The sequence below is a fragment of the Notamacropus eugenii genome, chromosome 1 (genome assembly GCF_028372415.1).
Source record: "Notamacropus eugenii isolate mMacEug1 chromosome 1, mMacEug1.pri_v2, whole genome shotgun sequence".
Lineage (NCBI taxonomy): Eukaryota > Metazoa > Chordata > Mammalia > Diprotodontia > Macropodidae > Notamacropus > Notamacropus eugenii.
The window spans coordinates 7,066,620-7,084,404 of NC_092872.1; the positions used below are offsets into that span (position 1 = coordinate 7,066,620).

Here is a 17,785-nt window from a genome sequence, read left to right on the forward strand (position 1 = left end):
CATTTTCCCATGGATCTTTATAATGTGCCTACGTGGTAGAAAGGGAAGTTATTTGACATCTGACAGATAAGGAAACTGAGCATCTAAAAGGTTGGTAGTGCCCAGGTCTCCGGCTAATACTCCAGACAGCCTTTACAAATAAGGTGATATTATGATGAAAGAACATAGCATCACAAGACCCATGTGTCAGAGAATACCTTCCTTGGGACAGAACACAGATGGCTGCAGCAGTGTGACAAGTTATCATATGAGCCTCTTTGCCACCCCACTGTGTTACTAAGCAAGAGAGCTGGTCGCTAGCTTTCTAGCCTGCTTGAACGGAGTCCCTAGCTGAGCACAAAGCATTAGGAAGAAGCGCCATGCCATCCATGCAGGTCCCAAGACTTAAATCCTAAAGTAGCAGGAAACAGGTTTGTGGTTCTAGCTGTCCTCCCCTTGCTTGGTCCTTGGGAGAGTGGAGAAAGGCAGAGTTCGCAGAGTAATCACCACCACCATGTACTTCAGTAGGTCTCCATATTTCATGTGACGACAGCTTTGAGCCTCACAACAGCCCTGTGAGGTAGGTAGGGCAGGTTATTATAGATCCCCATTTCATAGATGGGGAAGCTGAGGCACAATGAGCTTAAAATCACCCAACAACTACTGGTGGAATGGGAAACTATAGCCAAGGTCTCTTAACCAGTGCCAATCCCATCAAGTCACACTTTTCTCCACCTTCCACTAATGCTAAGCAAAGAGAGGTCTTTGGGCACCCAGAGCACCCCTCCCCAAACCACAGGTCTCTTGTTCCCTCAGCACAAACAGTTCCACTGAGTGTTGTGTGTTTACAGTGTTGCGTTTACAGTGAAGGCCAGCTTTATTCAGGAGGGGCAGGGGTGCCAGGTGTGCCAGCCCACCTCCTTCTAGGCACTAAACTAAGGAGGAGTTCCTATTGGGTTCCGTGGGCTATTCTTGACTCTTGTTCAGCTTAGGCCCACCGGGATGGTACAGCTACTAAGGGCCACAGCAACCCCATGCTGCAGCCTAACATTGGGGAAGGGCAAAGGAGTGTAGGGATGTAGAGGAAACTGTTGGTCTCCCACTCCCAGGAAAGTTGGAGCCCCAGAGCCCTGGTGCTCAAGATGTGCTAATGCCAAAGAGAGCTCAGTTCCTGGGTAAACAGCTTGATTTTCTCTCACCTCCTCCTCTACCTACCCTACACTCTTAGGAAGGTAGTGGGCCACTCTCACCACTGGAGCCAACCCTTTGGCTGTTGTTATCCGTTTGAGGGGCTGCTCTGTGTCCCTGGGCTACTCCCTACCTCAGAAAGCCAAAGTGTGTTCTGAACATGGACAAGGAAATAGCATCACTGAGCCAAGGGTGGCAGTACACTCTTCTCCCCACCCCTACCACCCAGTCTCCGCAGAAACCGCCATTGTGGTCTTTGGTGGGCAGAGCTGATCAGGTGGGTTGTGCCAGTCTTCAGACCCCATCCTGTAGGCACAAGGCCTCCACAGCTCCACTGGGGCCCTGGGCCACTCCACCAATGACAAAAAGCTGTTGCCCGGCCTGGAGACTGGAACAGGAACATCGAGCTGTCGGCATCGAGGGCAGTGCCTCCCATTTTCTCTTTGCCAGGCTGAAGCCTTCTACAGAGCCCAGGGGACACGGTTGGTTGCCTTTGAGAAGAGAGATCCAGTATGATGAGAAGAGTCTGAGCCGTTGGCCCAGGGGTAGCCCGAGGAAGATGGGCTACATGGCAGCATCTGACCTCCACCAACCCTGACCAGGTCAAAGAGAGAACGTTGGCTACAAGGGCCTTACAGGTCACCCGGTCCAAGCCTCTTGTTTTATAACTACTTTTATTTGATGCCTTAAGGTTTACAAAGTACTTTCCTCGACAACCCTGTTGGGGTAGGCAGCAATTATACTGTTGACCCTATTTTACAGATAAGGAAAGTGAGCCTCTGCAAGGTTACACTTAGTAACCAGGGCTCCTAATCCTGTGTCCTTTCTACCATATCCTGCTCTAATCCTGCACCCAGAGGAGCTTCATTAATGCTGCAAAGTATATTCAGTTCCTTCAGAAGACACCTCTCTTAAAACTCTCTACCATAGCTAAGATCCCTAAGAAAATATATTTCATATTTGAGTTTTTAAAAGTCACCATCTATTATATTATTCTCAAACCACCTCTGTGAAGTTGGTAAGGCAATTAACCACCCCCATTTTACAGGTAGGTAAACTGAAGACCCATTAAATGTCTTTATACACCAAGGAATACCAAGAAAGTGGAGGAGAAAATATCTAAACTTCAGATGTAATCAATGTGTGTAACTCCCTGGGGTGAGCTCACTTGCCTAGTGGTCACTACTCCCACAACCTTGCCCTCCCCCCACCTCAAGTCCTAGAGATAGAATAAACAGGGCTAGGGCTCTAAGGATACTCACCAAGGCCTCCCACTGCCACGACTCGGCCCCCAAGGTAGCCAGTCACAAAGTCTGCCCTCTTTTCCCTCATTCGAAGGGAACGAGGAAGCTTTGTCCAGGCACCTGCAGGAGAGACAGCACAGTTTCTCTGTACCATCAAATCAGAGTGAACTCTCAAACCCATTGCTATGGCTCCCAAATGAGAACTGAAATGATCTGAAATCCAAGTTTAGACGTGCATCTAAACAAAATGCTCGTGCCCTCTGGCCAGGGGAAAGAATCAAGGTCTTGGCACTCAGACTCTCAGCCCTCAAGTGACCTGGCACTCACCCTGCTCAGAGTCAAACATTTCCACGGTGTTGACAAAGTGTGGGCGGGAATAGAAGTTGTGTGGTCCAGGCTGCTGCAGACCCCCCAGGCTAAAGAAGCTGCCCTCTGCCATGGCACAGCTAGCAAAGGCTCGCCGGCTGGGCACACTTGGGTACCGAGTCCAATTCTGCATCTCAACATCAAAGACCTCAAAGGCGGTTACAGGCAACTTCCCCTGGCGGCCCCCTGGAAAATAAAGGGAAAAGATTCTACAAGTCATTCTAGGGCATCCCTTCCTTCTCTTCCTCTTAGCCCTCAACTTCCTGGCCCCTCTCCTCATGCATAAATCATACAATTTCCAATTATTTGCATCTTTCTCTGCTGCCAACAGAAGAAAATGAAAGCAGTGCTTTTGAGGATAAGTTCACAGTCCCAGTTCTTGCTGGCCTCAACCCGAAACTGTGCTGTCCCTAAAACTAGTCACACAAACGACACCTGGAGCTACTTACCCAAAACAAAGATCTTATTCCCCTGAAGGAATGTGGAGGCCCCATAGCAGGGTGTGGGCATGGAGGGCAAGGAGAGCCATCGGTCCCTGGAAGGTTCGTACATCCTCACCAGTGCTTGTGGGGCTGTGTCTGAACCCATGCCACCTAGAGCATAGACCACACCATCTGCCAGAGAGAGGGGCAGCTTCAGTCTTTAAATTCCTGGAGATAAGCTTGCCTAGGCTAACCCTATTTTGGAATGGGACAATCCTCAGCAACCATTTTGGTTAGCCTGAAGCTCACCACAGACCAAAAGAAGTTCTTTGGGACAGGGATACCACAGCTGGTAGAGAGATATAGGAGATGAACCAGCATCAGCAGGAAGTTACCACCAACTCATTCCTGTCTGAGATCAATCCCTGCCCCCACAAGAATGGGGAGGGAGATCCCCACTGCTATTTGCTCCCTGGGCCACTAACAGGAGCCCTCACCCCTTGGTTCTCTCAGTCAGAGCACAAAGCGGAGAATCTAATTATAATAGCTGGCACAGTCTCCCGGGAGACTCCATAGCAACCAGTCTAGCATCAAAGCCTGTAGTCAGTCAGATCCACAGCCCAAAGGCCTCCCCAACCCCAGGGCAGACGTAAGTGTGGGTAGAGGCATTTGAGTTAAGTAGGGGGCTCAGTCTGGGGCAGGAGGATTATAAGGGAACTAAATAGAGATAAGTTGAGGGTTCAGTTTAGGAAGGAGGGTTCTGAATCCGGTGGGGGGAGGGGGGAGAGTAGGGGAGGTGGTTACAGGAGAGACAACCTAGGGCAGGGGCTAAATTGGTTAAACCTGGGGATAGAGTGCTCAATGTATGATGTGGGGAAGAAGTCGATGAATAGGAGACTCGATGTGGGGGCTCAGACTGGGGGCATGAGGTGGGTATGGTGTCTCAGTACAGGGGTGAAGTCAGGGAAGGAGGGAACATAGAGAAGTTAACTATATATGGAGGCTTCTCTGGATTATAGGATCCAAATTAAATAAAGAGGGAGAATAAAACAGCTATGGGTTGTATCTTAATATACTGATCAGACTGAGGAGTGGGGGAGAATTCCTGGATACCTCCATTATCCTTAGCCCTGGCCCCAACTGAACAGGAACATTATCCTGGACTCCAGCTTAGGAGTTTTTGGAAAGTGGATTCTGGTTTCCAGGAATGCCCCCTTCCCCCCTTCTGCCCTGTGAGTATAGGGAGGGCATTTTAGGGGACAGAACAGAGCAGGAAGAGGAGGCAAAGGTCAGGAGTGAGGATGTGCAGATGCTCCCATGACAATCACCAGGGGCCCTAGAGCTCTGGTGTCTGGCTAGAACTTTTATCTAGCCACATCTCCCTTGCCCCCTCCTCCCTCAGTAGAAGGGTAGAGGTAGGAAAGGATATCATCTAGGCAGGAGGTTTTCCAGTTTCATTACTCAAGGCTTTAGACAGGAATCTTCCACTTAGCCCATCTTCACATTTGTTCCCCTCCCTCCCAGCCTATTTATAACTGTGGGAGCCACCGCTGTCTGCATTCCCAGCCCTTATGTCTCCTAGGATGAGTAATAAAGGTTTGATTTTTCTTTTTTGGGAGGGGGGGAATGGAGACTCAAGTCAACTCTAGGAGGGAGGCCCCCCTCCTTCCCTTCAATGGAAGGACTCCCCTCCTTGAAGCTGGTCTGGCCTCCTGGTCACCCAGAAATGGCTGGAACCTCACTCTCCCCCCCACCTTCCACTCAGAACACTAGCTCCTGAGCTAAGTGTGTGGGTGGTGGGTGTGGGGAAGCCTGAGGGTGACATTTGGTAGGGGTCCAGCTATCAGGGAAGCTTATGTGAGGGCTCTAGTTCACAGCACTTTAGGAGTTCCAGACTTTTTCTCCTTACTCCCTTTCACATTGTCTTTAAGTTTCAGTTACACTGAACTATTGTCCACACACAGAATGCTTTCTTCTCGGCCATTAAAACTCTTCAAGACTGAAGTGCTGCTTGCCTTGTTCAAGAAGCCTTTGCCTCACATATCCTATCTTTTATAACATTTATTTGTATACATGTATGTCATCCCCCAGTAAACTATAAGCTTCTTGAGGGAAGGGACAGTGTCATTTTCCTTATTAGCAGCCCTAACACAGAGCAGAGGCTTAATCAATAGTCATCAGTTTTAATAACCAGGTCAAAATGCCTATCTTGGGGTGAAGTCAGGTAGGGGGAAATGACCTGGAGAAAAAGCAGAGAAACAGAAACCACAAGAGAGCCAGGGACTCTATGAAGTATGCTAGGAAAAAGGCAAAAAGATTGGCAATGGGGCATGAATTAGGGGTTGGAAGAAGTTCCTCCCCCTTGGGATCCACTAGGAACCACAGGTCCCTCTTTCCCCTAAAGAACTCCTCAGTTACTGTCCTAGGATCATTGATTAAGAGTTATATGGGACCTTAGCCATCATCTAGTCTGACTCCTTCATTTTATAGAAATGAAAACAGATCCAGAAAAAGAAAATCACTTGTCCAAGGTCAAATAGGTATTAACTGGCAGAGCAAGAATTAAAACTCAGGTCTTTTGACTGCAAATTCAGGACTCTTTGCCTCCAAATTATCTGGTACTAGATCACACTCCCCCATAATCTTGAAATCCAAGTCACATTCTATCTCCTTTGAAGATCCAGCAAGCCTTTCACTCTTTCTCTAGGGTCATGCCCCTACCCCCAGATCACACCTCCCACACCCAAGCTCCTGCTCACCCGTCTCCAAGGCTGAGATGCCCATGGCTGGTTGTGTCAGGGCCGTGCGAAGCTCCCAGCGGCCTTCGTCTGTGTGGTAAGCCTCCACAGAAGCTAGGGGGCTCTGCCCAGCATCCATGCCCCCAATCACGAACACCTGCTTGCCTAGGGCTACTGCAGCTGCACCAGCTCGGGGTGTGGGCAGTGGGGGAAGTGAAAGCCACTTGTGGGAAGCTACATCTAGCAACTCTGCTGTGCCCAAAGGCAGTCCTGCCCGGCTGCATCCACCCAGCACAAAAAGGTGCCCATCCTGGTATGCAGGTGTACAGTACACCCGACATGTGGGCATGGCCGGGAGCACATGCCAAACAAAGGTTCGGGCACCACTGGTGGCCATAGTTGGATGCTCACTTGGGGGGCACTGGAAGTGGCTGCTGGCTCAGGGCCATGATCCAGTCAATCCCTGATGATTCCCCCTCCCCCCCCCCAGTTTCCTAGTCTTTGGGGCCAGTCGGTGCTCTCTTAAGGGAAAGGCAGAATACTTCCCAGCTCAACAGGGGTCACAGAAAGGCATCATTTCCAGTCCCCAAGGCTGAGCCTAAAAATGAGACATTATTAGTCTGTGGCTTTCTGTCCTGATCTTCAGGGGCAGGGAACAAGTTTCTTAGCCCAGCGCAAATGCTGGGGAGGACCAAGGAGGAAGAGGATGCACTTTTACCTAGAAAGGAATCAAAGAATAGAAGGATCAGAAAGGATCTTAGAGGACTGCTCGCCCAGACAACCCATTTTACAGATGAGGAAACCGGGGTCCAAGGGAAGTGATTTGTTCGAAGTCACACAGTCAACTGGTGACAGCGCTGCTACTAGAACCTAGTGACCCAACTCCCGGTCCAGGGTTCTGTCCGCAACACCTCCTGAACCATGGAGGAAAAGGGGTCGGTGATGGAGAGGCAGGAGGGCGGCGAGGGGCCGCCAGATGGAATCTGCCGGAGACTCCAGGCGCTCGGCTTGGGGTAGGGGAATGTACCTGGGACCCCGGCTCCCGCAGCATCCTCAGGGACCTACCAGGGCCCCCCCGGCGGGGGCAGATAGGAATACGGGTGTCTGGGCCGTGCGCGCCCCGCCCCATCCTCCTCCCCCGCACAGAAGGCTCCTCAGCTCCGGCAGGACAGTCTCCGGGCTCTGCCCAAACTTCCCGTCCCACCGCGGGCGCCTGCAGCCCGGGCCGGGCGGCCCGAGGGCCGGGAGCGTGCGTGGCTCCCGCGCCTCGCCTCCAACTTCCCCCAAGTGCCCCTCGCCGTCCCCGGGCCGGCACTTACCCGAGGGTCCCGGCTCGGCCGCCCCAGGAGGGGGCCGGGCCCGGCGGGAGGTCACCGCGCCCAAGCCGGCTCCGGCCCGGCCGCCGCTCCGAGCTCGGTCCTGGCCGCCGGCTCCTCTCGGCACCAGCCCGCAGCCCCGAACCGTTCGCGCAGGGGAGGGGAGCGGGGGGAGGGGCCGGGGACGGACCCGCCCCCTCCCCAGCCGCCCCCCCCGCCCCGTTTTCGCCAGTTTCGGGGAAACCATCTAACGCCTTAACCCTTCGTCTCCCACGCAGGAAGGCGGGACCGGCCAGGGAGGGGGCGCGGCTCCGGCCGGCCGCGGGAGAAACGGGGGGAGCCGCCAAGGGGGCTACGAGGCCGGGGGCGGGCGGGCCCCCCGCCCCTTCTCCGGTCGGGCCCGGCCAACGTGAGACCCCAGGCAGCGGGGAAGGGGGAGGGCGAGGGGGCGGGCACCCCAGGCCGGCCGGTCCGGGCACCATCAGAGCGGCGGCGGGGTCGCTGCGTCCCCTAGCGGCGGCATCGTGGAGCAGCAGCGGCCGGCCGGAGCTGCCCACGTTGGGGGAGGCGGCGATGAGAGGGAGGGGCTCGGGAGTAACCGACTGCGGAGGTGCGTGCCAGGGGCTTACCAGGTCCTACCCTCCTGCGGTGTGTCCTTATCCTCTGGTGGCAGAGGAGGAAGCTGAGGGTCGCAGAATGCCGTGCCACCGCAGGCATCTTCCCCACCCTGCTCTGCCCCGCGGGGCTGGCTGTGGCCGATCCTCCGCAGGACGTGCATCTCTGCGCCTTTGGATGGGCTGCACTCCTTCTTCAGCGCAGTCTTTCAAAATTCCTTCTCCCTTCCGAGCTCTGCTCAAATCCCATCGCCTAAAGAGGCCTTCGCGGGTCCCTCGGGGGCAAGCATACCGGCCCGGAACTATGATTTTAGTGGTTTAGGGGGCTGCCCAGAAAGAAAACTCCGTCCACCAAGGCAGACCTGAACTCAGTCTACAATTTAATCTACCATTGTTGCCTGCGGCATGAATCTGGCAAAAGCGTCCGCTTGGAACCACCCAGCTAGTACAGGTTGGAGGTGGGATTCCTAGAGCTCGGGTCCTTCCAAGACCAGTTCTCTTAACTACTCCCCTCTCCCCCAGGCTGTCTCTCTACCCTAACCCCAATAATCCTGTACTTGTTTTTATACGCTTAGTTATGTACAACCTCACCCACCCTCCCTCCTCCCCGACCCCAGCCTTCTATAGATGTTAACTTGAGAGCCGCTGCCTAGTGGCACAATACCTGGCATAAGAAGTGGGCGCTGAATACTTGCTTTTTAATCGCCGGGTCTCTCCTGACTTCATGTCCCAGGCTCTTGGCACTCCAGGAATTGACCGCTCCCCCTAAACCTCCAGGCCTTATGGGAGACATGACTTTTCCCCCAAAAAAGCCTGTCCTCCCACTTCAGTCTCTCATTGAAAAGGTTGGGGGGAGGGACTCCAACTCCTCCACCTTGGGGATTTGTCATCGCTTAGTTGTACTTTTTCAAGACAACTCAAATACCAAGTCGTCCAAGAATCTCTTCTCCTTTTCTCCTCTGAATATTCATGCCTTTGTATCTCTGTGGCATTCCCACAGGCAGATTGTGGATACTTGGGTTCATTTTTTTTACCTTCCTTTTATTAAAAGACTGAGGGAAGGAAGCACCATTTGATTCCCCATAGAGTACTCCATAGATTTGTCCAAGGCCTCCTATAGGCCTCCGACACGAACAAGCATCCATCAAGCACTTATTATGTGCTGCCTCTCCTCTTCTCTCCTGTCCCCACGTAGGGTATCATGCCCTTACCTGAGGGTACTCTGCCCAAAGGAAGGTAAATTTTGATGGCTGAAACCTACCTTGATACCTTGGGGTCTACTGGCTAAATTTCTTTCTATCCATGCCCCAACCCAAGACCATGTCCAAAACCCAATTCATTCTGGCTTTCATGGATTGGCCAACAATAAATAGCTCCCTGGCCAAGTCCTGATGGTTCAGAATGAATGTAAATGTTATTTCTCTTTTGGGCAAAAACCCTGAAGGCCTTCTCTTCCCAGTTTGATTTTTCTTTTTTAATTAAAGGGGCCATCCCTTGACTCACTACTTAAACAGCCCTATTCACCGAATGGGCATTGCCTCAGTCAAAGTGAGAACTTGGAAAGACCTTAGGCCAATGTCTCCCACTGCATGCTGGACCATCTCCAGTTGTCCCACCCATATCTGGCCATGGGATCCAGATGGCTCTAGGAGAAAGTGAGGCTGGCGACTTTTCACAGCCCTTCCTCATTTAAATCCAATTCACTAGCAAGTCATGGCATCATCTTCCTAATGTCATGGTCCTCTCTGAGAACAAAGGACAAACCACACAACTATGTGCTGGGCAACACAGCAATTGGCACTGAGGACATGAAGACCAAAAAAAAATCTTTTCTTGAATTTATGTTCCAAGTAGAGAGAGATAACATATAAGTTGATACAGAATGCAGAATAAATACAAAATGAATACAAGATGGTTAAATACAAAGTAATTAAGGAGGGAGGCACTAGCAATTTCAAGGACCAGTAAAGGCTTCAAGGAGAAGGTAATGATTGAGCTCCATCTTGAAGGAATCAAGGGCTTCAGTGAACTGGGGAAGGGATACAGGCCAGGTTTTGGGAATAGTAAACTTTCAGGAAGACACAGGAGAGGGGAGGACCACGTGTGAGGGACACAGTAGAGATCAGTTTGGCTAGATTGAAGAGTGCAGAAAAAAGAATCACATATAATAAGGCTGGAAACACAGACTGGGGTCAGGTTGTTAATTGTTTTAAAAGCCATATCAAAGGGACTAATGAAAAGAAATGCTTGGGAAGGTGGCCTAGCGCTACCAGACCTCAAACTGTACTATAAAGCAGCAATTATCAAAACCACTTGGTATTGGCTAAGAAACAGAGAGGTAGACAAGTGGAATAGACTTGGCACTCAAGATGCAGTAGGCAAGGAATATAGCAACCTTCTGTTTGATAAACCCAAGGACCCCAGCTTCTGGGATAAGAACTCATTGTTTGACAAAAATTGCTGGGAAAACTGGATAACAGTGTGGCAGAAATTAGGCATAGACCCATACCTGACACCGTACACAAGAATAAAGTCCAAATGGGTACATGATTTAGGTATAAAGATTGATACCATGAATAAACTGGAGAAGCAAGGAATAGTGTATTTATCAGATCTATGGAGAAGGGAAGAATTCTTTACTAAAGGAGAGATAGAAAGCATTATGAAATGCAAAATGGATAACTTTGATTACATTAAACTGAGAAGTTTTTGCACAACCAAACCCAATGCAACCAAAATCCAGAGGGATGTAGTAAATTGGGAAAGAATTTTTACAGCTAAGCTCGGGGATAAAGGCCTCATTTCTAGAATATATAGAGAACTGACCCAAATGTATAATCATACAAGTCATTCCCCAATTGATAAATGGTCAAAGGACATGAACAGGCAATTTTCAGAGGAAGAAATTAAAGCTATCTATAATCATATGAAAAAATGCTCTAAATCACTATTGATTAGAGAGATGCAAATCAAAACAACTCTGAGGTACCACATCACACCTATAAGATTGGCAAACATGACAGAACAAGAAAATGATAAATGCTGGAGAGGATGTGGGAGAGTTGGAACACTAATTCATTGTTGGTGGAGCTGCGAGCGCATCCAACCATTCTGGAGAGCAATTTGGAACTATGCCCAAAGGGCTACAAAAATGTGCATACCCTTTGACCCAGCAATATCGCTACTAGGACTGTATCCCCAAGAGATCACAAAAATGGGAAAGGGTCCCACATGTACAAAAATATTTATAGCAGCACTCTATGTAGTTGCCAAAAACTGGAAGTCAAGGGGATGTCCATCAATTGGAGAATGGCTGAATAAATTATGGTATATGAATGTAATGGAGTACTATTGTGCCATAAGAAATGATGAACAAGAAGACTTCAGAGAGGCCTGGAAGGACTTATATGACCTGATGCTGAGTGAAAGGAGCAGAACCAGGAGAACTTTGTGCACAGCAACGACCACAGTGTGTGAGAGTTTTTTCTGGTAGACTTGGATTTTTGTAATAACGCAAAAACTTCTTATAAAAAAAAAAAATCCCAAAGGTGGTTCTCAAGGCAAAATGCCTTCCACACTCAGAGAAAGAAATATGGAAGTCACTCACAAAATGTAGCAGATCATGTTTGTGTATGTGTATGTGTTCGTGTATCATGTTCTGATTTGTTATACGATTTCTTTCATTTATTTTAGTCTGACTACATAGCATGACTACAGTGAAAATATACTCAATAGGAAAGTATATGTAGAATCTATACAGAATTGTATGCAGTCGTGGGGAGGGAGGGGGTAGTGGGGGGTAGGTGGGGGGGGATAAAATCTCAATTGTATGGCAGTGATTGTTAAACATTAAAAAATAAAAAAATAAAAAAAATAAAAAAATAAAAAATTGTTTTAAAAGCCAAGTAGATGATGCAAAATGAATTAAGCTGGGCCATGAAAACAATATACATGATGACTACTACAATAACACAAATGGAAAGAACACCCACCATAGAACAAATGAAACTGAACATCAATAAATTATAAAGAAAAAGTTTGTGCCCATAAAAGAGAAGTGAGAAAACGCCTTCCCTGCTCTTCTGCAGAAGTGGGGATCCACAGGCCTGGAACACTGGATTACATACGCTCATTGGTTTTGCTGACTTTTTTTCTCTTAAAAAAATATTGTAAGGAACAGAAAGAAGAGGAATACAGGGAGAAATATGGATGTTGTATAAAAACAAAAGATATTCATCTATTTTTCTTTAAAAACAACAACAAGGTGTTGAGATTTGATCCTAGAGGCAACACAGAGCTACTAGCATTTATTGAGTGACATAATCAAATTTGTACTTAAAGACAATCACTTGTGGATAAAGGACCGGAGTGGGGAGAGACTTGAGGCAAAGAGGCCAAATAGGGAGCAGTTGCAATGGTCCAGTCAAGAGGTGATAAGGACCTGAACTAGGTGGTGGCTGCACATAGAGAAGAAAGGATGAGTGCAAGAGATATTGTATAGACAGAAACAGTAGTATTTGGCAAATGACTGTGAGGTGAGGGAAAGTGAGGGGTCAAGGATAACACTGAGGTTACAAGGCCTAAAGATTCTGTGTTTGGAGTCCTAGAAGATAAAGTGATCTACCTAAGGTAACAAGTCTGGTAGGTGTCAAGCACAACCTGATGACTTGGTCTTCCTGACTCTGAGAGTGAACCCATTTTCACTAAGTCCCCTGCTTCCTCTCTAAACAGGATGATGAAAAAAGATAATGCTATCCTAGATTGCACAGAGAGGCAAGAGAAGGTGATAATAGAGAGGGGAGGTGGTGAAGTGGATAAAGCACTGGCCCAGGGGGACCTGCATTCAAATGTGACCTAAGACACTTACTAGCTGTGCTACCCTAGGCAAGTCACTTAACCCCAACTGCCTCCAAAAAAAAACCCCAAAACAAAACAAAACATTGTACTATGTCCTAGTGAAACCATACCTGGAGTACTGTGTTCAATTCTGGGAGTCACACTTTAGGAAGGACATGGATACAATTCTGGAGTGGATGGAGGATGATCAGACTAGTGTGCATGTTGAAGAACATGCCACATGACTTCGGCTGAAGCACCAAGGGATGCTTAGCCTGGAAATGACTTAGGGATTAAAAGTCTGGGTTTTTTTTTCAATTAGACTATGACATTATAATTAGACTATTAAATTGCCTCTGACAACTGGTGAATAGCTGAACAAATTTCAGTATAAAAATGTAACAGAATATTATTACAATATGAAAATAGAGAATCCTGGGTAATTTGGAGGGATGCAGTGATGTGAGCAGAACCAGAAAACTTTATACAAGGACAACATTGTAAAAAAAAAAATCAAACAAGAAACAATGTTGAAAGACTTAGAAACTGATCAATGAAATGATCAACTATGTCTCCAGAGGTCCTATGATGAAGCAATGAGAGGTGATGGCTACATAGTACATAGAGGCATACTTTGGACATGGCCACTGTTTAGATTTGCTTTGACTGTGTTAACTTGTTACAAGGATTTTTTTTTTCTATTCTCTTAATTTTTAATTGGGAGTGGTGGTGATTATCCATAGTGATGCCAAAAAAGTGGAGCATTAAAATATTTCTTAAAAATGCACAGAACACTGTATCAGATTGCTTGCTCTCCTGGGGAGAAGGGAGGAGAGCACCAAAGGAGAAAAAAATTGGAAGTCAAAATCTTATAAGAAAATGAATATCGAAAACTATCTTCGCCTGTAATTGGAAAAAATACTATTTAGTAGGGAAAAAATAAAAAATAAGAAAAATGCACAGAAGAAAGTTCAGAAGCACAGACAAGCACTATTTTGAAAGTAACATATACAATTTATTATATGCTTTTATTTTAAAAAGCAAATAGTATGAAAGGGAGATTCAAAGTTTCATATAGGATATTTTTGAGTTTCAAAATGCTTTTTTTGTGTGACTAGGGTTCAGAATAAAAAACCGTAATTGTTTTTATGGGTTTTTTAAAAATAGCAGACAAGGGAGATATGATCAATATCTTCAAGAATTTGAAAGGCTATCACAGGACAGCTAGGCCTGGGGTCAAGAAGACCCATCTTCCTGAATTCGAATCAGGCCTCAGACATTTACTAGCTAGATGACCCTGGACAAGTCACTGCCTCAGTTTCCTCATCTATATAATGAACTGGAGAAGGAAATGGCAAGCCACTCCAGTATCTCTGCCAAGAAAACCCCAAATGGAGCCATGAAGAGTCAGGCACGAGTGAAATGACTGAACAACAACATGGAAGAACTAGAAATCGATTTGTCCTGCTGGGACAGAACTGGAAGCAAAGGGCAGGTGGTGCAGGATAACATTTCACTTCTAAGAAAAAAAAAATCCTAAACCATGAGAGATATAAAAGAGTAGGATGGGCTGGTTGGACTGGGTCACCGAGCTCTAAAGTCCTTAAGGGTCTGTGATTTGCTTCTCTCCCTTAGGTCAGTAGGGCACAGAGCCTTGTACCTGGATGCTTTTTACATAAAGATAGACAGACAGGCAGACAGACAGATTTTTTTTACTGAAAGGCAGTGGCCAGTACAAGGTACCAAAGGGGAAATGGAGTTGATAAGGGTCAGCAAAATCACAGACGTTAGAACTAGAAGGCGCCTTAGAAACCAGCTGGTCCAAGCCCCTCATTTTCCACATGGAGAAACTAAGAAAAGTTAAGGGATTTGCCCATGGTCATATAACTAATAAATGGAAGAGCCAGGATTTAATCTCAGGTGTTTCTGACAACAAACCCAGAGCCCAAGTCACAGTAACCAGTATGGATTCACCCGTGTGCTCAGGTTGACCAGGTGAAGGTAGGGAAGAAGACAAGAAAAGAGTAAAGGGGAGAAAGCTGTTGGGTGAAGAAGGTGGGACTCACAATCTAGTGGGAAAAGTAAAATTCATGGCAGGGATGGTTAGAGGGATAGGACAAGGCAGAACTAAGTAGATTGTGAAATTGGGGGTTACAAACTCCAAGGACAACAGAGCTCAGAATAGCAAACTAGGGAAGGCTGGTGCAATCCCGAGAGGCTTCCTAGAGGAGGTGATATTTGAAGTGGGCCTTTAAAGGATGGGTAAATTTGGATAGGGAAAGAGGTGTTTGCATGGAGGTGTGGGGAGAACAAAAGTAGTGAGCCAACCATGTGATCTGTAAAGCATGTTAAGGGCCAGGGAGACCAGACCACTCGGTCCCATTGCCTGCTTCCCTCCCAGGGCCAAAAATGTGTCTTTGCACAGGGCCCAGCATACAGTAGATAATGTTTACTAAAGGGGAAACATGTTATAGTGTAACCCAATTGGGGTAGGATTCACAAGATGAAAAGATTTAAAGCTAGAAGAGCCCTTAGAGATCATCTCATCGAGGGCTTCTTGACCAGGAGTTCACCTAAATCTCAGGGAATTACATTTTTATTTCCATATAATTGGTTTCTTTTGTAATCCTCTGCATTTTACTTTTTATTCATTTAAAACCATTATTCTGAGAAAGGACTTATAGGATTTTGCAGACAGTGCCAAAGAAGTCCACGACACAAAGTTAAGAACTCCTGATCCAATCCATCCTGTTCATTTTACAGTTGAGGAAACAAGTTCAGAAAGGTTGTGACTTACTAAGTACCAGAGTCATCATAAAGCAGGAAACGTGGTCCTAGTCTCTTTCCTGCCACCAACTAGGTCTGAGAGTTCGGGCAACTCATCCAACTTCTCTGAGTCTTATTTTGTTTGTAACAAGAAAAGCTATAAATGATTTATGTGGTAAATTGTAAATAAATAGTGCCAGAGCAATGCGAGCTATTACTATGTGCCTCCAGTATTTATTAAGCACTTACTGCATGCCAGACATTGTGCTTTAAGCACTGAACAACAAAAAATAGGAAGGAATACATAGAAATATGCTAATTTACAGGAATGAATACAGAGTGAAGAACAAATTAGAATAAACTATCTCATTAGCTCCCATAGGTTCAAGTTATCGTCTCTATGCAGTCAACTCCCAGATCTCTATTTTAGCCTCTCATTTTTGTCAAGCTCCAATGTGTACAAACTGGACATCTCCTGGATGCCGCACTGGCATTTCAAAGTCAACATGTCCAAAATAGATTTCATATTTTTCCCCAAACCCGTCTCTCCTCCAAATTTCCCTATTTCTATTAAGGTTACCACCATTATTCTGGTCACCCAGGCTCACAATCCCAGAATCTCTCTTTCTGTTACCAAGTCATCAATTCTACTTTCAAAACATCTCACATTCAATCCCTTTTCTCTACTTGAATAGCTGCTAACCTAAATTCATCATCTTACCTTGCCTACTTCAATAGAAACAGTTAGGTGGCAGAGCGGGCTTGGAGTCAGGAAGACCCAAGTTCACACTTGGCCTAATGCTGATCCCAATTCTTCTATACCTTGTAGCAGATGGTTTTTGTGAGTTGTTTCATGAGCTCAGGAATGGACTCTGACCAACTCTCTGGTGATCAGCCTCTTCCTATTTATGGAGGGATGGCCCTCTTGAGAGAAACAACATGCAAGGCCATTCTGGCTTCAGAGGACCTGCCTGAATGAGCATAGCCTTTGAGAACTCCATGCCACAGACAAGGATCAGAAATCATCTACCTAAGGAATACATTTAAAAGTTATTTTTAAAATGTACACTTTTCTGCTTCTTAGTTTCCATCCCTTTAAAAAGAGGATCATTTACCTCAAGGGGCTATTATGAATACCAATACAAGAACACATGTAAAAGTGCTTCCAAAAGTTTGAAAGTGTGAGAGAAAGGGGAGGCACTATGTTACGTTTATGTTTTAGTTTAGAGAAAAACAAACCATCTTATGCAGGTAAGGAAGGGGGGCAATCAGTGGTGGCTGGAGGGTGAACAAGAAAGGGCAAATTGAAGGATAGTTATAAGGTTATTGGTTAGTTTAGGTAGTAACTTGGTGGTGGTGGTGGTGAGAATAGTGATAATGATGATGACAGGTGGAACGGACTGGACCAAGGGAGAAATGACATTGTAGTAAAGCACTGGCCAAGGCAGGGTGGAGGAGGTCAGGAATAGGTAGTAGGTCAAATACATAATGCAGAATTCTAGTCTTGGAAACCACTGTTACAGTAGGAAGGCGATCAAACTGGGATTAGTGGACAAGGGGAAGATTCTGAGTCAGAGGTAGCTTTAAGTACCCTTCCAAAAATTACAACCCACAATCAGAAATGTCAGAGATGGAAATACAGGTTTAGAATGCTAATGAGAGTATAATGCTGGAGATATGGACTTAGGGCCTGTTTTGAAAAGGCAATAGTGGCTGGTAGTTTGCCTAGCTCTTTTCGCATCTATCCCTCTGGGGTATCTGACCTAACCTTCAAAATCCATGTCCAATTCTTCCCTTCAAGGACAGGACAGATGCATTCCACATTGATGAATTCTACCTAACATCTTTTCTTAATGTACTTTAAGGACTGACTCACAGCAAGTTTGAACAAGAATCATATGCCATCTAAGATGTCTTTCAGTAAAATTAATATATGCATGCATTAGTATCAAGAAAGTGTTTAGGTGGCATTATGGGGAAAACAGTGTACTAGAAGTTGGGACATCAGAGTTCTAGTTCAACCCTGGCTGGATGCTGACCCCCTGATAAAGATAATCCAGACCTAACACCATCCCAACCCTCAGGACCATTACTCCCTTCCCAACACTGCTTGGCATATAGTAAAGACTTAATAAATGTTTTCCATTCCATTCCATATTTACCTTAGACCTACTGTGGAAACCTGGGTGACCCACTTTCCATCTACTTCTGGTGTTGGCTGAGTCAGAGTTAAGCTTATCCCAAGACCTACCCTCAGAAACCAGCCATACAAACCACGAGTGCACTCCATCTAGGCAGTGAGAAAACGAGAGAAGC

The 17,785-nt window shown here is 46.7% G+C and overlaps 1 protein-coding gene across 3 annotated transcripts; it reads right to left on the reverse strand.

Annotated features, from left to right (window-relative positions):
* Window positions 1-496: 496 nt before the first annotated feature.
* On the reverse strand, window positions 497-8,220 carry KLHDC8B (kelch domain containing 8B). 3 transcript variants are annotated; one of them, XM_072651277.1, is made up of 6 exons: window positions 7,883-8,220; window positions 5,959-6,655; window positions 3,227-3,391; window positions 2,739-2,963; window positions 2,430-2,531; window positions 497-1,761 (listed from the first exon to the last, which is right to left on the reverse strand). In XM_072651277.1, exons 2-6 carry the CDS (start codon window positions 6,332-6,334, stop codon window positions 1,346-1,348), a joined length of 1,284 nt encoding a protein of 427 aa, XP_072507378.1. In that variant the 5' UTR covers window positions 6,335-6,655; window positions 7,883-8,220; the 3' UTR covers window positions 497-1,345. The 3 variants fall into 3 exon arrangements, with proteins under 3 accessions (XP_072507378.1, XP_072507370.1, XP_072507388.1); XM_072651269.1 differs by lacking the exon at window positions 7,883-8,220 and adding an exon at window positions 7,257-7,422; XM_072651287.1 differs by lacking the exon at window positions 7,883-8,220 and adding an exon at window positions 7,257-7,417 and having other exon boundaries at window positions 497-1,658.
* Window positions 8,221-17,785: the final 9,565 nt, after the last annotated feature.

Bases quoted from the DNA above. Each gene is read 5' to 3' on its own strand.
- KLHDC8B (XM_072651277.1), bottom strand. From the start codon at position 6,334: ATGGCCACCAGTGGTGCCCGAACCTTTGTTTGGCATGTGCTCCCGGCC. The intron at 2,532-2,738 runs GTGAGTGCCAGG...TCTCTCCTGCAG, and splicing joins AATGTTTGACTCTGAGCAGG to GTGCCTGGACAAAGCTTCCT. The intron at 1,762-2,429 runs GTGAGTATCCTT...TGACCTGGTCAG, and splicing joins CGTGGCAGTGGGAGGCCTTG to GGTTGGTGGAGGTCAGATGC.